At 40.2% G+C, this 26,905-nt stretch overlaps 2 protein-coding genes across 2 annotated transcripts; one reads left to right on the forward strand and one right to left on the reverse strand.

Moving 5' to 3' along the window:
* Window positions 1-227: 227 nt before the first annotated feature.
* On the reverse strand, window positions 228-4,295 carry LOC117302547. The gene is made up of 2 exons (XM_033786522.1): window positions 3,033-4,295; window positions 228-2,906 (listed from the first exon to the last, which is right to left on the reverse strand). Exons 1-2 carry the CDS (start codon window positions 4,293-4,295, stop codon window positions 228-230), a joined length of 3,942 nt encoding a protein of 1,313 aa, XP_033642413.1.
* Window positions 4,296-8,710: 4,415 nt separating this feature from the next.
* LOC117302548 (complement C1q and tumor necrosis factor-related protein 9-like) lies at window positions 8,711-17,036 on the forward strand. Its single transcript, XM_033786523.1, has 2 exons — window positions 8,711-8,799; window positions 16,224-17,036. The coding sequence occupies exon 2, from the start codon at window positions 16,224-16,226 to the stop codon at window positions 17,034-17,036; it is 813 nt and encodes a 270-aa protein (XP_033642414.1). The 5' UTR covers window positions 8,711-8,799.
* The last annotated feature ends 9,869 nt before the right edge of the window (window positions 17,037-26,905 follow it).

Here is a 26,905-nt window from a genome sequence, read left to right on the forward strand (position 1 = left end):
CCACCGGATTTCAAAAGGGTGTCGTCAAAGTTGGCCTGCTGAACTCGTCTGATAATTTTTTTCTCAGCAGCTTGTATCTCTGTGACAATCAAATACCGGGAAGGCTTGAAGTCCCAGTCTGTTTTCTTCACTCTGGCAAGAAGAATGGCTTTGGCACGGAGAATCCATGCGACTGCTCTTTTAAGTCGGTACCATGAGGAATATCTCTCCAATAGGGTGTCTACAGCCTAAGGTGTATTAGTGGTTGCCTCGACTGAGTAGACTTGTGTAACTGTCTTAAGCTCCATGTCTACAGGCAGAGTCATCTTGTCAAATTCAGGTTGATTGGGCCATTTATCTTCCTCGAGCTGAAGAAATTGTGGTCCATGAAGCCAACGTTTGCTGTCAATGAGCTGCTGTGCTTGAAGTCCTCTGGAGACATCGTCTGCTGGATTGGAGCTCGTATCAACATGCTTCCATTGCTGCGGTGTGGAATGCTCCAGTATCTTTGACACACGGTTGGCAACGAAGGTTTGGAATCTCTTTTCCTCATTTCTCAAATACTGCAACACAATCATGCTATCGCTCCAGTAGACTGTCTCCTGCAATGGTAGTGTAAGATGACGACGCATTGTTTCATCAAGCTTGACAGAAATGACTGCGGCAGCAAGTTCAAGGCGGGGAATTGTTGTTGTCTTCAGAGGTGCCAGCTTTGCTTTGGCCATGAGCAGCACACAATGTACCAAACCACTGGAATCCTGAAGTCGCAGGTAAGTAACAGCTCCAAAACCCCTTTCAGAAGCATCCGCAAAATGGTGTAACTGCGCTGAAGTGATGGTGTCGTAATTTAGTGGCTTGACACAACGTGGTATTGATATCTTCTGAAGGAGTGGTAAATCGGCCATCCACCGGATCCACTGCTCTTTGATGGAGTCTGGGATTGGATCGTCCCATCCAATTTTCATTCTGCACAGCGACTGGAAAAGTATTTTAGCAGTGAGTACAAACGGACTGGCATAACCTAGGGGGTCGTACACAGAACTCACTGTTCCCAGCAGTCCACGTCGTGTCAACGGCTTCTCCGTCACACTCACATTGAATGTAAAGGCATCAGACTCGATGTCCCATAGCACACCCAGTGCTCGCTCGGCAGGAAGTGTCTGGTCCAGGTCCAATGTTGGCACTCCCTTCGCTCGTTCAGATTCAGGAACTGACCTCAGGACTTCCCGGGAGTTACTAATCCACTTCGTGAGACGAAATCCACCGGAGGCCAAAACCTCACGAAGCTGTCTAACAAGGCTGATGGCTTCTTGCTCTGTAGCGACTGACTTGAGGCAATCATCGACGTAGAAGTTTTTGTCTATGGTGTCTATGGTGTTGGCGTCAAAACTCTCCATGTTGTCTTGTGCTGTACGCTTTAAGGCAAAAGTTGCACAGCTTGGTGACCAAATGCCTCCAAACAAGTGAGATGTCATACGAAACGTCTTAGTAGGAACCCCACTTATGTCGTTGTCGGTCCACCACAGGAAACGCAGAACGTCGCGGTCAGGCTTATTCACGTGCACCTGGTGAAACATTCCTTCAACATCTGCCATCAGGGCGATGGTCTCTTGCCGGAACTGAATCAACACTCCCACTAGCTTGTTTGTCATATCTGGGCCCTGATGAACCTTGTCGTTGAGTGACACACCTCGGTAACGAGCAGCACAGTCGAACACTATGCGCACCTTTCCTGGTTTGCGTGGGTGAAGGACCGGATGGTGTGGCAAATACCAAACTGCTCCATCTTCTCTGTTCAGATCCTGCTGGGGTACCTCCTCTGCATATCCTTTATTCATCAAATCTTGGATGCCTGCAATGTATTTCTCCTTCATGTCGGAGTCTCGGCCTAGTCGTCTCCCCAGCAGACGGAGTCTGTGTTCGGCCACTGCCTTGTTGTCAGGTAGTTGAGGTGGGCGCATCTTAAAGGGAATGTTCATGCTATAGTGTGCTCCATCCCGGCACAATGACTGCTCCCAGGTAGAGATAACTTTCTTATCACTGATTGACATACCTCTCTCGTCACCTCCAGTGCCGTCCAGTTTCCAGAACTTTTCTACTTGTTGCTGTAGACTTGTGTCTGTTTCAATGAAGAAAGAAGTTGAACGGCTTAGGGGTCCAGTCTCAAATGGGCCATTGAGAGTCCATCCTAATTTAGTGCGTGTCGCATAGGGTGTTCCAACGCCTCCTTCCCGGACTTCTTTCGGAATTAAAGCAGAGGGGTTGTCTTGGCCTATGAGCAAGTGTACATTGTTAGCATCTACATCTGGCAAGATTATATCGCTTAGGTGTGACCATTTGTTGATCTCCTTTTGATCTATCAAAGTGCTGATGCCCATCTGTAGTTTTGGCCTTGTCAGAACATGTGTCATGACAACCAGATTTTCATCACACATGTCAGTTACCTCAAGATGTACAATGCGAGTTTCAGTGAGGATATCGTGATTGTCTAAGGTTGTCAGCCTCATGGTGTCTGGTTTTCCATTAACTCCAAGCTCATTAATTAGCTTTTCTGAGCAGAAAGTCTGCGTTGATCCACTGTCAAGTAGAGCGTATGTCGTCACAAAGTTAGTAGCACTTCTGTGGCTTCGTACTTTCACTGGAACTATGGGTAGGGCTATCCTTCCACTTCCGGCCCCAGAAGTGTTGCAAGTTGCATTGGCTGAGGCAGTTGTTGGCACAGCATTGACGGTGACAGGAACAGCATTATTTATGAGCTGATCTCCTTGCTTCACAGGGTAAACACTTGTTGGTGTTGATGGGTTGCCCGTGCGGGTGAGATGTAAGAACTTGGTATGTTTCAAACCACATCCAGGAACAGTGCATACTGCATCTCTCGAACAATCTCGGGCTCTATGTCCTGGTTGTAGACAGTTGACACACAGTCGCTTTGTTTGCACAAAATTCAGTCTGTCAGGAACTTTCAGGGATTTCCAGCTATTGCAGCCAAACAAACCATGTCCTCTTCCACAATACCATCAGGAGCGTGGAGGTGTATTACTTCTGGCACTCACTTCTGATGATGCATTTGCATGCCAATCTGCATTCCGATATGTCCCCTTATCGTTAGTGCGTTGAGGGGAGGATGCTGTCTCTACTTGTGTCACAAAATTGGAGCGGGGTTTTGACACGGAAGTATCTTTGCGTTTGACATCCTTCATTGATTTTTCAGCCCGGTCTCTGCTCACGAGCTTGCTGTAGACTGGGTCATTTGCTTGTTGTGCTGAAATCTGCACGAAATTGACGACGTCATCTATAGTAGGGGACCTGGATTCAACAGTTTTAATATGGTAAACCTTTCTCAGCCATGCCTTGCGAACATCCCAGGGTAGCTTATCCAACATCTGAGCCAAACTTCTGCTGTTGTTAAGCTCACACAATTTGTCCATGGTGTCTAGTGTCTCCCGGCAGTTTCTCAAGTCATCAGCAAAATCTAAAAGTGCCCTGCTGTCTCGAATATCAGGGCGATTAACGATCTTGTTGATCCATGCCTCCGCTATGTCATATTCATTTCCGAACCTTTCCTTCAGAAGCTTTCTTGCAAGAGCATAGCCCTCGGGTGGTGTCTTGACTGCACAGCACTGTATCAGTTTCTTCGCAGCACCAGTGCAGTATTGCTGGAGACGAGCCAACTTTGCAGCATCGCTAATTGTGTCCTTTTCTACAGCATTCTCGAATGCCCGGATGAACACCCAGTAATTTGCAGGATCTCCGTCAAAAGTCATTAGCTCAGTCTTTGGCAATTGGAGGGTCTCTACCAAGGACTGTTGTTGTACCTGCATGGCTTTCACGAGATGAGTGAAGTTGCTAGGTGTGTCTCCGACCGGTGTGCTAAGTGAGGGTATGGTGGTTGAACCCGAACTTGGAAGAGAATCATCTTGGTTTACTTTGGGAACTTGGTTTGGTGTCGTGTGGTGTGTGGTGACTGGCTGAACCAATGGTGTAGAATTCTTAACATCATAATCATTTTCAGCCTCAGCAAATGTTTTCTCTATAGCAGCAGCTCTCGCTAGCTTTGTCTCTAACTCGATCTGCCGCCGTCGCTGACGAAGCTTTAGCTCCTCCTCTTCCAGAGCCTGTCTTCTATTCCCTGTTGCAATTTCTGCTTGCAACGCAGCTTTCTCGGCTGATGCTCTGAGCCTAGCATTGGATGCTGATGATGCACCCGATGCAACGCTTGTTGCCCTTGAACTTCTGCTGCCAGCTTGGCTCAATGAATCCATGTACTCAAAGGTCGTCGCAATCTGGTCAGCAGAATTTGAAAGCTTGGTATCCATCTCCTGTCTCGCTTTACTGTTGGTACTCAAGGTAGTTGGCAATTAAATGATGAATTTCATACTTCATTGAAGTACAATTCAAAGTATCCTTGAAGCTCAAACTTAACTGATGCTGAAGGTCGGAAACTAATGTCGCAAAAGCACAAATTGAACTAATGTAGCCTGTGATGCTACAGATCGTCGTTTTACTTAAGTTCAGGAATATTTTACTCAGCAATGAGACGCACCAAATTAATTGTAAAACTTTCTTTATTGTTCTTGATCCGCTGGTAGAATTACTTTATAATTACTGTGACGAATAAACTTTGATTTGACGATTAAGTTCTGATTGTATACAAGATTACTAATTAGTGTTGACGGTTGACTGGTGAAATAGAGGTGGCAATTAACTTACTGGATGGCGGTAGTTGGTGGTTGGTGTAGTCTAGTGATTGGTGATAGGTGATTTGGTGGATTGGTGGTGGTTCAACTAAAATATATAAAGAGAAAATAACAAATTGCAATAAATACATGAACCAAGGCCATACTTTGACTTAATCTATATAATCAATTAGGACTATAATCAATGGCATCAATAACGCATACATGAACGTATAATACAGAGCAACGTGCCTACATGTCATGTACAAACTTGTACACGAGTGTAATTTCCACTTGACAAAAAACCTTAGTTTTGCATAACAAAATACTTCCAAATTACTCAATATACTCAATAACAATGCTAAAATAAAATGAGAACACTCACTTTGCTGAGCTGCCTAGGTTTTGTGGCAACAGATGTCTCAAAAATAATGGGTCATGCCCTATATCTTGGCAATTTGCTGATGTCAATTGTACGACAAAAATAAATGTGATGAAAAATCGCGCCCTCTATTGATTTTTGAAAAAGGCGAGGCGCTGCACAAAAAAAAAGGTAAACAAAAAGAATATTCTGGCGGCTACAGTACAACTAATGAGTGTTATCTTGCAACTCTACCCCAGCATGTTTTGAAATGTAGTGTTTGGCTGTCATATAAATAATTATCTTTGAACACTTTTATATCTCTTGTTGTTCTTGTTCTTAGTTATCGATGCTTATTGTAGTTTATTTTGCAAGCAAATAATTTATATAATGTACATAAGATGAGTTTATCCCTGGTTGAATTAAATTTGGGTTTCATACACATAGTATTTTTCTCCACATTTTTGTTTATTGTTTATAAATCAGTAGTATCCCACATTTTTGCAGTCTAAACAGAACCTCAGCCAAGTCTCGTACGTGGATAATATCTCATGAGAACTGGTTGCATTCATAGATAATATTATCCCACATTCAGCCTTAGCCAAGTCTCGGACCTAGATATTATTATCACGTGAGAACTGGTTGCATTGACAGATAATATTATCCCACATTCAGCCTTAGCCAAGTCTCGGACCTAGATATTATTACCACGTGAGAACTGGTTGCATTCAGAGATAATATTATCCCACATTCAGCCTTAGCCAAGTCTCGCACCTAGATAATATTATCTCGTGAGAACTGGTTGCATTCAGAGATAATATTATCCCACATTCAGCCTTAGCCAAGTCTCGGACCTAGATCATATTATCTCGTGAGAACTGGTTGCATTCAGAGATAATATTATCCAACATTCAGCCTTAGCCAAGTCTCGGACCTAGATAATATTATCTTGTGAGAACTGGTTGTATTCAGAGATAATATTATCCAACATTCAGCCTTAGCCAAGTCTCGGACCTAGATAATATTATCTTGTTGTATTCAGAGATAATATTATCCCACAATCAGCCTTAGCCAAGTCTCGGACCTAGATAATATTATCTCGTGAGAACTGGTTGCATTCAGAGATAATATTATCCAACATTCAGCCTTAGCCAAGTCTCGGACCTAGATAATATTATCTCGTGAGAACTGGTTGCATTCAGAGATAATATTATCCCACATTCAGCCTTAGCCAAGTCTCGGACCTAGATCATATTATCTCGTGAGAACTGGTTGCACTCAGAGATAATATTATCCCACATTCAGCCTTAGCCAAGTCTCGGACCTAGATAATATTATCTCGTGAGAACTGGTTGCATTCAGAGATAATATTATCCCACATTCAGCCTTAGCCAAGTCTCCGACCTATATAATATTATCTCGTGAGAACTGGTTGTATTCAGAGATAATTATCACACATTCTTCATCTAGTCATAAACATCATTTATCGACATCGTTCAAAATTATATTTTACGACGGTTTCAGAAAACAATGACGAGGTCCTAAATTCTTAAAGGGGTATTTTTAAGAGATATTTTCTGGGTTTATTTAACTCATGTGGTTAGGAGTCCAGAGCCATTTATCTTGTTGACGAATCACTTACACGCATAGTGAACCAGTTTGAAACCGTGTTGTTGTGTTATGTTTTTACTGTTTGTAATTATCATTTAATGAAAGTTAATGGAATTCTATGTTCCAACCGAATTCTCAATTTTATAGAAAAACCGAAGTTCACATGAGTTCACTTTGGTAGTATTTGGTGTTACTTACTTAGTGATAGCACATTGCCTCCTGCAGTCAGCATAGATCCAAATTAACCATCTTAAATCCAACATGTTGAAATCAAAGTAACAAAATCAGAAGTAATGAAACAGTGTAGACCGATCGTCACTGTTGTTATCCGACTGAGGTCATAGTCAGTTTGAGTTAAAGACTTCATAACTATAGAATAACAATAACTTGTTACCCTTGTAACCATAAGTTGTGTGCTTTCAGATGCTTGATTTCGAGACCCTCAAAATCTAATTCTGAGGTCTCGAAACCAAATTCGTGGAAAATTACTTCTTTTTCGAAAACTACGTCTCTTCAGAGAAAGTCGTTTCTCACAGTCTTTCATACTGCCAACAGCTCCCCATTACTCGTTACCAAGTAAGGTTTTATGCTAATTTGAGTAATTAACCAATAGTGTACACTGCATTTAAGCACTCTTTGACGATTTTGAGATGTTCAATTATGAACGAGTCCTTTATGTCAAAGAAGTTGCCCAAGATGGGGACAGAATCTCCGGGGACAGATTTCAATCAAACACCGGCCCAAGGCGGAATCCTGCCTTACGTGTTTTTTAAAACAATCAAAATGACTTCAATCTCATCCAAAAGTTCATTTGATTGTTTTTGATTTTTGTGGTTTGTATTGATTGTTTTTGCGTCATTGAATATTCTTGTTTCGCAAAAGCATTTGTGCGTTTCGGTGGTAGTAGACTCTGAGAAAACAAAGAATACAATTGAAAATCAGTTTAAAAAATACCCTTTAAGGGCAAAGGCAGGACACATTAATAGGTAACTTTCAACCACTAGTGAGTCTTTCCACTTGGTGTATCTCAACATATTCTTAAATTAACAAACCCGTGAACATTAATTTGAGTTCAATTGGTCGTCGAAATTGCGAGAGAATAATGGAAAAATCACCCCCGTCGCACAAGTTGTGTGCTTTCAGATGCCTTCAGTTTGAGACCTTAACAACTCGAGAAAATACTTCTTTCTCAAAAACTAGGTTTCTTCAGAGAGAGCCGTTTCTAACAATGTTTTATACTATTAATATATCTTCATTGCTCATTACCAAGTAAGTCTTTATGCTAGCAATTCTGTTGAGTAATTACCTATGGTGTCCAGTGCCTTTAATGTTGCTCTGTTGGTGGCGCACTCTACTATAAATACATTGTCATTGCATTTCAGTTTCAGAAAAAACACACTGAGTTGGTGTTAGTAAACATATACTTCAAAAGAGTGGAAGCACGAAAGAGATCCATCTGAACAGTATATATATTGCGTACACAGTTCTTTCTTTAAAAATAAACTTGCACTTTAACTCACAATCATCAGGGAAATACATCAATTGAGCGGAAATAGAAGGAAAACGGCCAGGAACTTCAGGAAGCAATCACACAGTGCAACCCAGTAGGGCGGATATACATGTTAAAATACCATACCATTAAAGAATGTACACATTGAGCTCCATTGGTAACATACAGCCTCATACGAACCAATGATAGAGTAAGTCACTGCTTTCAATCACTGACTCACCATTGGTATCCATTCAACATACAGGATCATTCAAACCAATGATAGAATAAGTCACTGCTTTCAATCAGTGACTTTAACACATCCACAATGTAGTGTAGAGTTTTACACCATTGGTATCCATTCAACATACAGTATCATTCAAACCAATGGTACAGTAAGTCACTGCCATAAATCAGTGACTTTAACACGGTATTAATCCACTATTGTAACATACAGCCTCGTTCAAACCAATGGTAAAGTCACTGCAATAAATCAGTGACTTTAACACGTATCTATGATTGGCTGCTCATCGATTGTCAATCAAACCCGAAGTAGACTGATGAGCACTTCAATGGAAATACAACAGTATTTAAACGCGCTGCACCAGCAGCAGTGTTCATAATAACTTTGCATCAGAAGAGAGGAACTGAGAAGGTTTGGACTACAAGAACACATCATCAAGGTGAGTGTTCCTCATTCTACTGCCGGACTGAAGCTTTCGTTTCCAGATACAAGTAGTGGGTTTAAGGCTAGCCTATTGCAATGCGGTTGCAGTTTTTGCTCCAAAAGGGGCACCACTCGATACAGCTGATATTCTCATGCAGTGGCTAAGGTCTCTTCTCTCCTAAAGCTCTGCCATCTTAGTGAACTGTGGTGGTACTATGATTGTACACAAACATGTGCACCCAGTTGCATCTCCCTTTGAAACCTTGCTGTAATTGCCTCAAAGGTTTTGTTCCTCGCGTTTATACTTGCAGGTGGTTTTGGACGAGGCAATTTTTACGCTGGTTTTCAGTGCAATGCCTTGTTCAAAAAGTTGACTTCAAGTTCTTTTCCACTGGATTGACACAAACGGCGCTTGACTTTCTGCTCGTTTAAAACATATTGTTTAAAGATAATTATGGTCGAAAAGGTATGGCATTGCATTGTTTGACGTGACCATTGCAGTATTTTATATATAGTAATTAGATAGACTATTTCAGATTGAACATTATACAGACGAGTGTATCGCCTGCTCCAAAGGTTTTAAGATAATCTTTACACTTTATCCTTTAACCTTGGCGGGCAACGGCTAAAGGGACAGTTGTTTTGTTTAACCAGGGCAATTGAGTACTTTTTGTTAAGGTATTACATTGCCATGTTGCGAGATTACAACAAAATTTGCAAAATTCGACCCAATTTAAACGTAATAATGGCAAACATAAAAACTAAAATGGTGGTAAGCCTCAGCAAGACACACCGTAAAAACAAGTGTTTGGGTTCTGTAACAAATTTTCGAACGCATCTAAGGGTTTAGGTTAAACACGTAACACTGTATATAGGGCCCATGAGTTGTGTTGTAAAACATTAGGTTTCGCCCATTGTCTACATCAAACTTAAACACTGGTGCGATCAGCAATCGTTGATGTGCTGAACACATTTTAAACGCTTCTTACAAACACATTCTTAACATAAAGTAAACGGCTGATGCGTCAAACTAAACGCATCATAGTAAAAACGAAACGCTTGACGAGTATAGTTTGACGCATCAGCCGTTTATAAATGGGCAAAAACCATTGCTTTCAACACAACTCATTGGCCCCATACACTGTTACGTGTTAACCCTATACACCATTTGACGCGTTCGAAACCTGTTACAGAACCTAAAAACTTGTATTTGTTTACAGTGCAGTTGTTGTGCGTTTTACAAATGTCTTCACCCTTTAGGAAATGTGATTGTTTGTCTTCGTACCAGTTTTTTTTTTTTAATATGAAAAGTTTTGTGATTGAGTCGGTCAGCTAATTAATCGCCTGCAAGTTGTTAGAAGCACCGTTATTGCCATGATGTATAGCTTTTTAAGCGAAAAATCTCCGTTCATACCCCCTGCAAATGCAAATGCGAATATTTACAAATTTTGACGTCACAAAATCGCAACGTTTAATTCGCATCACTGGAATTGTGTTCAATCCCTGCAAAAAAAGGGATGTGGCTTAAACATTCGTATCCCATTCGCGTTCGCAGGAAGTACGAACAGGGCATGAAGCATTTTGTGATATACAAATGGCGATAATTTATTGCATGCATAGCTGCGCTGAAATCATCACTTTTGAAAACGAGGTCATCTCAAAACTAAAGTCTTGTCAACGAATTCTTCAAAAGTAGTATCTCGACAACAGTGTCCCAGTTTTGGGGGGTCGAACAATGACACTATGACAAATAAGTGTTACGGCAAGCAACGTCGAGCTGCGTATTGCAATTTTGAGTTTGCCGCCAATCTACGTGTTTTGCCGTCAATTGTCGCTGACGAACCCGCTAGCGACCTAAGACGGTCGAAATTATAAGTCGTGTCCGTTCAGATTTCGTTGGATAACGCAAACCCTCATTTCCTTGACGCAGACGGCCGCAATTATCAGACGCATGACATTTCCTTGCCGTGCGATTCCGCCTATTGACCCAATTCACCTGACGTCATCATCAAAATAATCTTGGAGGCGCCATTTTGGTGGTCAATGTCAACGTGTGTTGTTCAGAGAAGTGCGCTATTTAGGCGACTCTGCGTTTACACGTAAATCTATTGACCACCAACATGGTGAGCGTGGTATCAGTCGCCGCTTGTGACGCGCGTGCAAGGGGTCAATTGTCGTTTTGAGGTCGTCACAATTTCGTTGGTAGTCGTTGTCTGATGATTGGATGACCAGAATATTGTGAAATGTGGGAACGCCAAACTCGACTGTTATACAACCCACACACAGACGGTTTGATGTCGGCAAACGAGTCACGTCATCGTCGCCACAACCCACCTAATAATAATAATAATAAGACTTGTAATGCGCACATATCCACCCTGCTGGGTGTTCAAGGCGCAGTAAAACCAAAAAAACAAAACAAAAGACAAAACAAACACAAAACACAACACAAAGAAAAACAGACACAACAAAATTAGTCATTGAAAACCTGTGACATAAGATAAGTTTTGAGAAGAGACTTGAATTTTGCAGTACAAAGACAAGATCGAAGATTAAGTGGTAAAGAGTTCCAGATCCGTGGCGCGGGTGAAGAAAAAGACCTGTCACCCCATGAGTGTCGAGACTTGGGTTCAATGAGGAGAAGCATAGAACTTGATCGAAGATTTCTTGATGGAGTGTAAACTTGAAGCAGTTCAGAAATATAGTGGGGAGCCTTGCCATTAAGAGCTTTGTGGACAATGAGCATCAGCTTGAAGATGATTCGTTGAGAGATAGGGAGCCAGTGTAGTTGTTTCAGAATGGGGGTGATAGAACAGGATTTTCTAGCAGTGTCACAATGCGGGCAGCAGTATTTTGGAGCCGTTGAAGTCTGGAAATCTGGTTGTTAGGAAGACTGTAGAGAAGAGCATTGCCGTTGTCAAGACGAGAAGTAACAAATGCGTGAATGACCTTTTCAGTGGCACTTTTGTCCAAGTACTTGCAAATCTTACCTATATTCCTGATGTGATATGATGATAAACGAACAATGTTGTTGATGTGTGGCTGAAGTGTCATTGATGAATCAAAAATAACCCCTAAGTTCCGAGCTTTCAGCGAGGGAGCTATCCGAGCATCACCGATGGAGATGTATGGCACTGAAACCTTAGTTAACTGTTGACGTGACCCAAATAGAAGGAACTCTGTCTTATCATCATTTAACTTCAGGAATTTTGTTGTGTCCAACGTCGAATCTCTTGGATGCATTTCTCAAGTCTTGCAATAGATGCATTGGCGTTTTCTTGAGAAGATTTAAACGTGTTGTATAGCTGAGTGTCGTCTGCGTACACATGGTAATTCAGATTAAATTTAAGGATGATGTCACGAATCGGTAATGTGTATAGCGTAAACCACTGCGGGCCGAGTACCGACCCCTGTGGCACAGAGTAGTTCAAAACAACAGGGTCGGATATCGCGGTGCCAATACATACATGCTGAGTTCTATTGTAGAGATACGATTTGCACCATGCTAGGGCTGTGTCCTCTATGCCAAGGGGATTCTGGAGCCGAGAGAGAAGGATGTTGTGATCGACAGTGTCAAAAGCAGCACTCAAGTCTAGCAGGACTAGTGCTGTAAGGTTACCATTGTCCATTGCAGAGAGAATATCGTTGCTCACACGGACTAGTGCAGCCTCGGTCCCATGGAAAGGCTTGTATGCTGACTGGAACACGTCGGACAGGTTGAAAGTATGAATGTGATCAGAAATACGTGATGAAATTACTCGTTCGATGACTTTTCCGAGATATTTTAAGTTTGCAACCGGTCTGTAGTTTTTTAATATCTCCTTGTCCAAGTTTGGTTTCTTGATGAGCGGCCTGATGTAGAAAACTTTGAGGCTATCGGGGAAACAACCGGAACTGAGGGTTTCGTTTACAAGCTTAGTGATGTAGGGTACAAAAATATCGATGTTTTGCTTTATCATGGATGTTGACACTGGATCCAGCTCACAGGATTTTAAAGGAGATTTCATAATAACCCTTTGAATCTCAGCAACGGTCGCAGGCTCAAACACAGATAGTCTACACTCTGGTTGAAGTTGTGGCAATGTCTGCGGCACGTTGTAAGGGACTGATGAAAATGATGAGCGGATGTCTGAAATCTTGGTGACAAAGAATTTCTGGAACTCATTTGCCTTCATCAGCCGCCGTTCCTTGCCGCCACACAATCCGCTGCCAGCCGTGTGACCCTTTTCCTGTTGTCGCTGAAGGTCGTTCCCTCCCCGTCAGCTAATTATGATTTTTCACTTTGGGCTTTTTGCCTTTACTTTGCCGCCAACGTCTTGGGATTTTCACTGTCGCCACTTTCCGTTTGGCTTTTGCCCCGCTTCTATGTAAGCCAGCCTTATTAAAGGTTGGCTTACATAATAGGGACGGACGCGACTAATTTTTGCAGCCGTCTGCGGTCTCTAGCGGATTCGTCAGCGGCAATTGACGACAACACACGATGAATGGCGGCAAACTCGCAGTTGAGATTCGCAGCTAAACGTAGCATGCCGTACCCCCTTATCGTCATAGTGTGAGCCAGCCTTAAAAAGGAGCAAATATAAAAACAATTGTGGTTTGTTTTGAATTAAGTTAGCTTTACTCTCGGTTCTACCCTTACTCTGTACTCTCAGTAAAATGTTTTCTAGTTCTATTTTGTGCGAAACATTAGTACAAAAAAAACTATTTTAAACATTGCTGGCAAAAAGGTAAATCGTGAACATTATGGATTGATAACTCAGTTGGAGAACGCCGAAACAATATGGATCCAAGGTTCACATTCCACTTTTGACAAAGTTTGTTTTTCAAGTCAGTTTTGTTGTCTGAGTGGCTCCAAGTAACACCACATGATCGCCGAGTAACGTATTAGGTATCATATGTATGGATCGAAACTGTGATGTTTCAAAAAGGTATTTCAATGGTAACAACATATAATTCATTTATAAAGTCAACCTCCATGGTTCTTGGGTTGCTCTAGTCATCGTCAGTCTCCTGACGATGACTAGAGCAACCCAAGAACTGACTCCGCGGTAGTACAGTAAATTACGATCCTATAAGCTAAAATAATAGTCCCAGCCTATTTCTATTCCATCCGCCCAGGTAAAAGTTAATAAGCAGTACAGTTCTTTTCAGAACTGATAAGTCTCCCGAGCACCCGAACAATCTACTCCGCGGTAGTAGCATTAAGCAAGACAGTTCTCTAAGAACAAACTGTACCTGGCAAGTAGATACACACATGGTGTTAAAGGCGCAAACCAAATTATATACAACAGACCTGTAATCATTCGCACCCGTAGAGTGGCAATCCGACGAATAATACACAATAATGACATCGAAGTCTTATCTAGCGCACGTATCTACCAACAAGGTACTCAAGGCGCTGAGTATAATTTTACTAACTTTCAGAAAGATAATTTATTGAAGTGATGAACTCGATGAACTCGATGAAAACCATTTATGTAGCACCTAAGAAGGAGTTACAAGGTGGCACGGCGTACACAGCAGCCAACACTGGGTGAACCCCTTCACTTTTCGATAAGTGCACTGGGTTCTTTTACATGCGTTATACACAACACATGGGACCGACGGCTTTACGTTCCTAAGGACGAAGCAATAAGTGTCCCGGCTCGGGATTCGGACCCTTACTCTTCTGATCAGAAACACCACTGTTCGGTGCTCTAAACCGTTCGGCAACGACACTTCTGTTGACAATAATATCAATTATAAACAGTTTTAACACTCTAAAGGCGTCCCTATTTAGTTGCTTTAAAAAATACCACAACATTTTGGAAACTAATGTCACAGCTAACCCCATGCAACCGTGACGCGAAAGACAGTTTGCTAACTCTAGAACAAAAGTCTCTTTGACAAGATATTGTATTTCCAATTATTTTACATTTATTTAGAACAACTGGGGACACTGCCCCATTTCTGAAAAAATATCTATATCTTTGATTCTTAGGAAACTAATCAATAAACTCAAAACACTTCGTCTCAATCTTGTCAAATAAAGCTTATGACTTCAACTCTGACTTTAACTCCGACCAAAATGTTCAAAATATTGGGTGAATAAAATTGGCCCACCGTGAAAATGTCCAAAGGTTAAACTGTCCTCCGGTACCAATGTCTTGCTCCACTCTTCTTCTAACACTTTATGTAGGCACGTGTCATAGACTCTCCTGCCTTCCTTTTGTCCGTCTCAGAACTTCCATTAACGCTTGTCACTCTATGAGGGAGGGTATAGTCCCTTTAAACTTCTAGGAGAGGGTTAGATTCCCACCTCAATATCATGGCCATCTATAACATAATTATTAAAACAAATTCAATAATGCCTGATACTCTCCTTCATTTTGATAATTACACATGCACTTCTCAAATCATTTCTTTGTCTGATTTATTCTTCTCAAAAAAAAGTGAACTACAAATTCAGAGTATTCAAATTAAAAAGCTATTCAAATCCAATGCTCCATTAATACAGCATGAAATACACATTTCCAAGAACAATTTAGTTTCAAGAATTCTGCTCAATTAGAATCATTATCCTCAAAAATAATAAGCAAGTTTTAAATTAACGATTTTCTCCTTGTTTCCAATCTCAAACTGCCGATCTCTGCCGCCTCATTTCTCTGCCAATCAAATGCTTAAAATAACAGCCTGAATAATCTGTTTCTGATTTAGCATTACAATTGAGTAAAAGAACAACCTCAAGGGTTGTAATTGTAGCGCGACACTGTTGAGATATAGGCACTTCCAAATACCCATTCAAATTCTCTCTATCTTTCTCTCACTCAAGATTTCATGATTCTTCTTCAATAAGAACCTATATGTGAGACTACTGCCACTCCCTAAAATGGTGCATACCACAACTTCATGCAAAGTAGCTCAATCCTTCAATGCACAACAATATATAATTATTCAAACCAACCTGTGTGACCAGACAATAAAAAGGAAAGGGAAGGCACTGACCTCTGCACTCCTATTCATAAACCAAGTTACAAAATTAGCATAATAACAAGAGTTCACAACCTTTGGGGAGAAAAATACATATTCATTAGTGTAAACTTAAACATACATATTCATTAGTATATCTGCTCCTGCAAAACAAACACCATACATTAGAATGGGGGGTAATTCTGACAACTAACTATTTATATAAAGCTAGCTTTGTTTATAAGTCCAGTTCTTTTGAAAAAGAAAGTAATTTCAAAATAAAATTAACAACCATTTACCGATTAAGTTCAGCAAACTTAGAATTTAATTCGGTTAGTCAACTAATGTACCATTTTATCAAATCTTATACCTTACGGGCGAATACATAACAAGTTTGGACCAACTGACACATGACCAACCCTCCCAGCTACGAAAACAACATTGCTATAAATGTTGTAATTGTTTGTTTTCCGTCTGTCTTTTAACTTACAGATGAAGATTACTATAGCAGTGGCCATTGTCTTGGCTTTTATGCAAGTTTGGTCATTGGTGGCTACAGCAGCAGTTTCACCTGATCCGGGACTGACGTGTAACTCCTGCTGCCAGGGCCCAGCCGGTATACCGGGAATCCCCGGATCTAATGGAAACCATGGTCAAGGACTTGTAGGCCCGAGAGGTGATGCAGGCTCCCCTGGTGAGGTAGGTCAACCCGGGGCTAAAGGAGACAAGGGGTCAAATGGACTGGATGGTGAGCCAGGCGCTAAAGGTGATCATGGACTGCAGGGAGATCAAGGAGTCGGTCAACCAGGGAAACAAGGACCTCAAGGTCTGCCTGGGATGAATGGTCTGAAGGGGGAGAGAGGTGAACCTGGACCAGCTGGACAGACTGGTGAAGCAGGTGAATGTAGTACGCGACGGTCCGCCTTCACTGCAGTGAGAAATACCGCCTTCAGCCCTCCATCCATATGGGATCCTCTGCCCTTTGAAGAGTTATTGTTTTCAGAGGAAGGGACTGATTTCAATTTGAATAACGGCACGTTTACGTGTAATGTGCCTGGGGTATACGTATTGATGTTCTCAGTCCGGAAATCATCAAGTGAGCCTGCCCTATTAGTCCAGCTGATGAAGAACGGTAACACCATTGTTACAGGGCGTGTAGACGATGCAGGTTATCATCAAGTGAGCAGCAGTGCAGTGATTCCCCTGCACTATGGAGATCAAGTTCACTTAGCTGTATACGGTCCAGTATATAGTGACTCTGGCCATTACACGTCTTTTACTGGATTTCTGCTGTACGAAATCTAAATCAAACATAAAAACACACGGAAACGTTTTACTGTTTTATATAACGCTTTATGTGTTTCGAAATACAATAATCACCTAGTTAATTGTGTTTAGATGGGGCAGTTTGTTTAGATGAATATAATAAATAAACAGTTGTTTTAATGCATGTAGGACAATTAGTTTGATTAAAAACATTATGTTTTAGAGCGTGGTATTGCAAACGTGTTTATTGTGGCGAAAACATTAAAATGTGTTGTTTTTTCTGTCACGTTAATAGTGCGATAAATATCAGTTCATCTTTTTTTCCTTTTTTTTATCACATCTTCGGGAAAATTTTATATTTCTACTGTAATTCCGAGGGTGCAATGATGAGTCCTTGAAACGACTCTACGACATTCATTTTCCAAAATTAATATGCAAAATGAAACTACGCAATAAAAAACCGACAGTTTAGTTAATAGTATATAAAAACAACTGTAACTTTATGTTCCTTGATGGAATTAATTATGGCCGCCGGTTATGCCTGCAATCTTTATTCAAACATTTTAAATTGGTGGAAAAGGCTGTACCCTATTGAAGCAACAAAATACAAATAATTCACCTAACAACTGGTAACAGTTGTCTTATGTTGATGTCTTATGATATTAAACAAAATAATGATAACTTCTGATCAAAAGGTCATAGCGTTTTAAAGTTCCTGGAAAACATTTCTTTTGTGTCTTCCTTTCCCGAACACGTCTCGATATTGTGAAACATATAACTGTTCCTCGTAGTTTCGCGTGAGTTTGTTTTTAAAAGAGAGAGCACCTTTTTAATGCAGGTGAAACATTGGGTATTCGTTTTGAACAACCTTTGTATAAAACGTTTGATGATGTCACAATAACTTGTTAAAGAGGGGATGCACATTTCTGTACAGCGATTGGTTTAACCGTCAAAACGGCATGAAACCAATCTTGCTGTATCAAGAAGGTTTACCAACAAAAAAAGCACCATCTTACTGTGAATTTGGAAAATACAATTTTCCTCATGAGCTGGTTACACAATATTGCATTTTATCTTGATCTCCCTTACTACATAAAAGTGTCGTTGGCAGTAACATTAAACAAAAAACATTAGAGGTCGTCGAAACCACTTGAATGTGTTTAATGTTTGCATTAACGTTAGAATACATGACATAATAATTTATACATATATTGCTACAAATCATTATTTCTCAACAAACTACTAATCATTATTTTAGGGTACTAACGTTAATATATATATCATAGTTCTAGAAATAGTGTATTTTGTTTGTTTAAATAAGTACATTTTAAGGAATAAACATTGACGTAGTATCAGTCGATCGTTTTAGTTTTTTTTCCGTTTGGATATATAATGAGTTTTTAAATATCATTACTGCTAAACACAGTTTACAAGCTAAACAATTTCCCCAACATTGTTTTTTCTACATTTCAAAAACTACAGCACCTCAGCAAGTAATTGTTAAAGAGAAACGTTGTACTAACTTTGAACAGTGTAAGTTTAATGTAAATCAGTGAACATTGTGTTTTTGTCCTCCTACAAAAAGAACGCAAACCCTTAAATTTGAAATCATCAGACTCAAGTTGCTATGTCAAATAGTTCAGAGCACGCTTTTTTAAATGGCACAATGGTATAACAACCGTTTGCCCAGCACAATTAAGTAATGTTAAGCATTATTTTCTTATAGTCTGATAATCTAGAATTCAACTTGTTCTCTTATTATTGACCAGACCCCCATGAATGATGTAAGTTGTACAAGCTCATCAGCCCTTCCCAGTGTTGCCAGATGAGACCGGTGAAGTCGAGCAAATCGGTCCCAGTGCCTCATTAAAAAGCACATGCATTGACTGACTTACGCACCTGCGCATTGGACCTAAGCCTCGACAAACTAGACATTAGGTGTTTGTGAACAAACACAAAGCTGTTCCGTGTTCTTTTGCTCGGATTATGTGCTAAAATTACCAAGGAGTCTATAACTGAAAAAAGTTTGAAAATGTTTAACAGTGTCTTGAGTTATGGTGCCACTTCTGGTTAACCCGGAAGTAGAGGTCGACATGGGGTCACGGTAACCTAAGGCTAATCTCCAATGCCCAAGGAGTCTCTAACTTAAATTAATAATCGATATTGTCCCACATCCGGTCGACCCGGAAGTAGAGGTCAACTTGAGGTCACGGTTTTTCAAAGTATATTTTCAACGCCTAAGGGGTCTAAAACTGAAAAAAAATTGAAAATCGGTTGTATAGTACTTGAGATATGGTCATACTTCCGGTTGACCCGAAAGTAGAGGTCAACTTGAAGTCACGGTTTTTCAAAATTAATCTCCAATCCCCAAGGAGTCTATAACTACAAACAGTCTAAAAGTCGGCCGTGTACTTCTTGAGATGTGGTCCCACTTCCGGTTGACCCGGAAGTAGAGGTCAACTTGAGGTCACGGTTTTTCAAATTAATCTCCAATCCCCAAGGAGTCTTTAACTACAAACAGAGTAAGAATCGGCCCTGTACTTGTTGAGATATTGTGCTACAAAGATTTTCCAATTAAATATGCAAATGAGGGTCACGTGGTTAACTAATTAAGAATTTAAAAAACACATTTTAAGTAAAGCTTATGTTCTAAGCTTCAATTTGGTATAATAAACGCATTCTTTCGTATTATGGTTTGAGAGATAAGGCTTAAAGAAAAAACGTTTACAAACTATGCTTTGGTTTTCTTCCATTAAATATTTTTACTGGTCAATAGAGGGCGGTATGTAAGATGAGTGGTCTTACTATCAACATCTCCTTTTTTCTAGTCAAATGTTCAGTTTAAAAACAGGTTAAAAATTGGCCCGGTACTTCTTGAACTATGGTGTTACAAAGATTTCCCAATTAAATATGCAAATGAGGGTCACGTGGTTAATTAATAAAGAATTTAAAAACAAAATTACATGAGGAATTAAGCTTAGGTCCTAGTCTTTACTTTGATATATGATATAACTCTTTTCAAGTTATGGTTTAGGAGAATAGGCTGAAACAAAAAGCGTTTACAAATTTGCTATTGTTGTCTTCCATTAAATATTTTTTACTGTCACTAGAGGGCGGTATGTAATATGAGTGGTCTGTATACTAGAGGAGATGTTATTACTAGTCAAATGTTCAGTTGAAATGTTTATCTCAAAAAGTTCAGTTAAAAAGTTTAATAAATGTAAATAAAACTAATATTTGACTCAGGATTGTTTGATTTGTTGGTTTCTTGAGTTTAATGCAGTAATTCAAGAGTCCAATGTCATGTCACAAAAAACTACATTAAGGATAAAATCCTTGTATTTGGTCAGTGGTTTGATGTTAGATTTAGCACGAGGGGATTTTGCTTAACTCTTAACGACCACCAAACTCTGCGCTTACGATCACCGGTTTCTGCTTACTGTGCAAGCACGGAATACAAAGTGCGAGCTTGGAAGCACACAAACAAAATAAATCCCTGCTTAGTAGTCTATTTCGCTTGACGTAAGCGCAGAAAACACTGCTTCTGCTGAGCACTGAATATTTGATTCGCACAGGATTTTTCAGTATGCAAGTTCCCATCATGATAGGCCTAGGTGACTAGTGAAATTTACTACTCGACTAGTCGCACCTCAAACCCAACTACGACACTTGTCGAGATAAATTACGCATTCTCAAGATTTGTGCCGCAATGTGCTGCAAGCGCAACATTAATTATGTTGCGATTAGTAGAAAGCAACACAACTGTTTCACCAAACAGGTAGTCGGGACTAGTTTTGTAGTCAACGTGTGGGCATGATTATTATGGAGTAGAGAAAAACAGTAGTCGCGACTCAAATAATAGAGAGGTTTCGCAAGTGTACAGATAAACATACAGACACCGATACGTCGACACTTTGTGTGTTCAAGTGACGCGTATCCGCGACTATCGTATTTTGCATATACGTTCGTAATGGATACGGGAGCTTATACACGTCGTAGATAAATGGATACTGTTTTGCAGATTTTTAGTTGTATTTTTGTCCTCGATCAAAGATATTTCCCACGGAATAGCTTTCACATCGTGCTTGATATAGATATAATTTGTTTAGTCATTTGCAAGCAAAAAGATGAGAAAATGTAGTGTATAAAACACGGGGTCTCTAATCGGTCATACGTATGTCAGAAAAACACTCATGATGAATGCGAGCGACTCAAGTGAAACATACCTATAGTTTGCGAAACAAAATTCAACACATGGCTGATGTGAACGGTTACGGTTATCATATCCGTGTCTGTAACTGTATCCGCACGCTTGCGAAACCTCTCTAAAAATTTGTAGTCGCGACTTTAACACTTAAGCACACTAGTCGCCCCGGCCTACTTTTGCACAACTAATTATAAAGCACGGTTGTCCTGTGAATGCAAATCAAATTTTTAAGTCACTGTTTTTGTAGTGACAGTTTCACAGGAATTGAGCACAATAAGTCAACTGTAGAAAATTTTTTGTTGCGAATTGTGACGCTCAAGAACACATTCCCTGCTAAGCTGTTAATTACGCTTAGCGTAAGCACAATTCCCTGATTACGTGAGCGCTGCGTTTCTTCCTTTAAAAAGTCATTGGCACAGGACCAGACCAAACTACATATAGCTTTTAAAACACAAAAAGAAGCTAAAAACAGCAAATACCATTCCTCATTTTGTACAAGTCGTGAATCCAGGTATTCTGCTCAATTTCTGCATTTTTATAAAGCAAAATGTTTTGCCTATTTATTATAAGCAGCTCTATACAAATGACCCACTCAACCACAATAGAAACGGCAAATGGTCCCCGGCGCAAACAAGGTGACTTCACCCGTAAATGAGTCCAAATCCCAGGCGTTCTATTTTCGTCGTCCACGCTCGTCGCCTGAAACGAACCCGGTCAACTCGGTCCCAAATCAACTCGGTCCCAGTCATACGTTGACAGTTTTTTTCACTAATTTCTCAAAAACTACAACACCACAGCAAGTAATATTTTAAGGGAAGCTTTCAACTATCATTATCTTCAAACTGTTTAAGTTTAGTGTAAATCTGTGGACACGATGGTGTGTCTTCGTCGTCAAAAACCCCTATTCAATTACGCACGTTCGTTTGAACGAAATCCCTAAACCTTCGTACTTTGTCGCGTGCAAAGTATATGGGCCCGGAACTCGGTTAGATTGTTATGGGTTCTGAACGATGGTGGGAAAACAGAATGAGTAGACTTCCTCTCAAGAAGTCACAACTCATGATAGTTACATACTGTATGGCATTTACCATAGAGAATGTTTAACAATAACATGGAAGTGACTGCATCCAGTTTTATTCAAACGCGTAGACTCATCTCAAGAAGGCACAACTCATGATAGGTACATACTGTGTGGCATTTACCAAAGAGAATATTTAACAATAACATGGAAGCGACTGCATCCAGTTATGTTCAAATGAAGATTACGTTGTTAATTAATTAAGATTTTTAATTTTGTTTACATTTAGAGTAAAGCTTATGTTCTAAGGTTCAATTTGGTATATGATTTCACTCTTTTGAACTTATGGTCTAGGAGAATAGACTTAAATAAAGAGCGTGTGCAAATGCTATGGGGTTTTGGCGGAAACAAAGAATAATAATAATAATAATAAAAATAATAAAAATCTCGACGAAAACAATACCTGTTCCGACGGTTGGTCGGAACAGCTAATAAACCCGGTCGCCTCTCCCTGTACACAACCAACAATCTATGGGTGCGTTTGTATAGCTTCCATAGGTCAACCCCGGTCTGCCCCCGGTACGTTCGAATAGCCTTAACGTCATTCCAGGGGCTCACCCGGGTCAGGCCCCAGTGCCCTGCTTGTGGAGTGGATCACTTGGGGTGACCTGAGGTGCATGCCGTCACCACGAGAGGGCGAGTGTGATCGTTCGATTAGCTCTTATCCGAGTGAGCACCGACCAAGGGAAGCTAATCGAACGCACCCTATGTAGACGGCAAACTGTAAGAAAATATACGTAGAGGGCGCTGTGGCTCTGTGGTGTTATTTTAATTGGGAATATATTTTCAAAGCGCTCTCTTCGTATAAATTTGTCAACACTGACGATGTGATGTGTGCAGATCCGAACGTTGGTTGTGTGTGTGCTTGCGAACACCGTTTTCTTGGAAACCAGGGGATGAAGATTACAATAGCGCCCTCTTTTGCTTATATTTACTACGACCGTTCAGTGTGCGGTGTTGTTACCCAGACTGCAATCCCTGCCATATCTTTTTGGGCCCCCCTGCCCCATTTCAATGTTGGTTCCGACTGCCGGTCTTCTGCGTTACATTCAACATCCAAGCATTTTGGCCGGGATTGTAGGCTCCGTTGTCGGAGGAACAAAACTCGGCTCATTTGACTGGCGACAGAACATGATGTTTTCTTTTTGCTTTCGAAAAAACTGCAAACAAACGGAATGAACTGGTCCCTCCTAGGTTCCCCAGGCTGGTAGGGGCCGCAGTTAACGAAGAGCCGGAGTGCTATTGATTTGTCGTCGGAAATTCTGATATCATTACGGTCTGAAGCAGATTGAACCAAAAGAGGGTGCTTTCGAAATAAAAAAAATCACCATGGTCACCGCTCACTGTGGAGGAGGAAACTACCTCAAGGGCCACGCGCAATTCTCCAGGACTGCTGCCGGAGATTCTTTCCCCTGTTTGGGAAACTATAACATGGGCTGAGTGAGGGTGACTTAAACGAAGGCGCTATCACAAGTAGTTTGTAACAAGTTTACCGTATAAGGGGGAGGGAATTTTGGGAGAACATAATCTCCTGACACACCTCCCCAAAATCGGGACAGAATCTCAGGGAACAGATTTCCATGAAACACCGGCCCAAAGCGGAATCCTGCGTAACGTGTTAAACAATCAAAAAGACTTCAATCTCATCCAAAAGTTGTAAATAGTAAATGCATTTTGTTCGCAATGTGTTCATTTAATTTGTTTTGCTCCATTGAATATTCTTGTTTCCCAAAAGCATTTGTGCGGAAGTAGACTCTGAGAAAACAAAGGATACAATTGAAAATCAGTTTAAAATTACCCTTTAAGGGCAAAGGCAGGACACATTAGGAAACTTTCGAGCACTAGTCACGTCTTTCCACTTGGTGTATCTCAACATATTCTTAAATTAACAAACCCGTGAACATTATTTTGAGCTCAATTGGCCGTCGAAGTTGCGAGAGAATAATGGGAAGACACCCCTTGTCGCACAAGTTGTGTGCTTTCAGATGCCTTGAATTTGAGACCCCAACAATTCGAGAAAGCACTTCTTCTCAAAAACTAGTTTTCTTCAGAGAGAGCCGTTACTCACAATGTTTTATACTAATAACATCTCTCCATTGCTCATTACCAAGTAAGGTTTTTATGCTTACAATTATTTGTTGAATTTTGAAAGGCATTAGAAAATGCTTCAAAACAACAGAATTTAGCCATTAACTTATTGTTTGGTGTTACGTACCCCAGAAAAGGTGTCTTCAAATTAAAATCCTCAGTTTGTTGAAAAAAAAGCTTGACTTGAGTAGTAAAACGTTCGTGTAATGTAGAACTAAGCAATACACAACTGGCCTTATGTTGCTTTATGTGCTTGCAAATTAGCCTGACAAAATACATTAATATTGACAATGTATTTTCTTGTTATTTGACCTCTTTTTTTTTTTTTAGGTAACAATTTTATTTAAAATGTAACCAATGTCTGTTCAATGATTAAAAGCGAAACTGCCGTGGGAGTTTGGGTCCCAGGGGGCAATGATGTGTCATAGAAAGAATTAGGTTGATTTTTTTGCTCGAATAAGATGAAAATTTTATGTTTATTTAAACAAAACTAACTTCGGTGTGCTAGTGTAGTCAACACATTCACTTTGCTTACCAATCGGACACTTCGAGCCGGATGGTGGCGCATTACCTCTTCCTTTTAATTTGTTTAAGTTTACAGATTTTAGTGATTGATAACTGTAAATGTAATCATTCGATAAATATGTTTTGGGGATTGACAAAAAGTGATCAGACAGAAACAAAATCACACTACAATTGCACGCACGTTAATCTCCCCCAGCTGATGGCTCTGTGGTGCCCGGAAGCTCAGTGGTGACCTTATCATCGTGAGACTTACACGGTCTATTGGAGGGAAATGGTTGATCACCTTGGGGAGCCCCATGTGATCTTGACGTCATATTTGAAATAATATTTACAAAATGGTGGGGGGGGGGGGTCGAACACACAAATAAGCCCACAATAACATCCGAGTATTATAAATAACGCCCTCTGTTGGTCTAACAATTTGTACCGAACGACAAAACTGCGAGGAATACAAATCAGCGATACTTCGCGCTATGTAGAAATAAAAGGGGCACACATGAAACAAAAGTACGTTCACTTAAGAAAATCATGTTTTTTTGTATAGCTTCATGGCTAAAATTAAGTTATCTGAATATTGACAATGAAAATATAGATCCTAAAGAAGTAGAACAAAAAACATTGTTACAAAATAAAAACCTCTCCACAACGACCCCTTCCACATGTAACCGTCCATTGCACGCTAATGCATTGCGCGAAATTTTACTCATTTTCACAGAGCGGGTCACTGGTCTCTGGCCACGTCTCTGGCCACGGCGAACAAGTATATTGACAAGGCAAGGAAACACCAGGGCTACGTTAATATAAAGATCGCAGGTTCATAAATGTCCAAGTAATTTGTTTTTGTGATTTGTTTTCATCAAACACTAAACTAAAATGTATCCAGTCAGTTTCTCATTTAGGCCTGGCGTTTTTTGTTTTTTAACTGTATGATTCAAAAGTGATATTACTGAAAAAAGTCGGTCTGATTTAAGCGGTTGTAAAAAAAGTTAACAGATGTCATGTTTTGGGTTGTTTGTTTTACTGTTTGCAAACACTATAATCTTGGCTGTCTTTGCTAATAATAATGAATAATAATAATAAACATTTATATAGCGCCAAATCCATTAAAAATGCTCCCAGGCGCTTTACAACAACAACAATTTTAGGGCAGGGCAGTAAGAACATAGAAAAATACTTTAAAGCCATTGGACCCTTTCGGTACAGACAAAAAATAAAAAGTTCGCAGATTTACAAATAACTTACAGGGTTTACGGAAGGTAGTGGTGAAATACTTCTCTTGAAATATTATTCCGTGAAATGCTTTACTTTTTGAGAAAACAGTAAAACAGTATCAATTCTCGTTAACGAGAATTACGGATTTATTTCAAACACATGTCATGACACGGCGAAACGCGCGGATACAAGGGTGGGTTTTTCCCGTTATTTTCTCCCGACTCCGATGACCGATTAAGCCCAAATTTTCACAAGTTTGTTATTTGATATAAAAGTTGTGATACACGAAGTGTGGGCCTTGGACAATACTGTTTACCGAAAGGGTCCAATGGCTTTAAGTTAAAAATGCTTCCCTAAAAAGATGTGTCTTAAGCCCAGATTTAAAGCTACAGAGGGAGTTTTCCTCCCTGAGACAAACATTTAGCTGGTTCCACAGACGAGGTGCTATTGCAGAGAAAGCTCTGTCACTGTAAGTACATAATCTAGTGTTCACAGGTTGCAATCTAGTTTTATCTGAGGATGAACGTGTGGTCCTACGAGAAGTTGAGTTAACCGTAAGCAATAGTTCACAAAGATAGCGTGGAGCTAGACTGTTTATACATTTAAAAACTAGCAGACAAATTTTATAAATAATACGATACTTTATACCGGAAGCCAGTGCAATTTCATGAGAACAGGGGTAATATGATCAAATTTTCTAGTACCTGTAAGAATTCTAGCTGCACAATTTTGGACACGTTGTAGAGGTGCAATCGTAGATTGAGGAAGACCTGCAAGCAGAGCATTACAATAATCAAC

The sequence above is a fragment of the Asterias rubens genome, chromosome 18 (genome assembly GCF_902459465.1).
Source record: "Asterias rubens chromosome 18, eAstRub1.3, whole genome shotgun sequence".
Lineage (NCBI taxonomy): Eukaryota > Metazoa > Echinodermata > Asteroidea > Forcipulatida > Asteriidae > Asterias > Asterias rubens.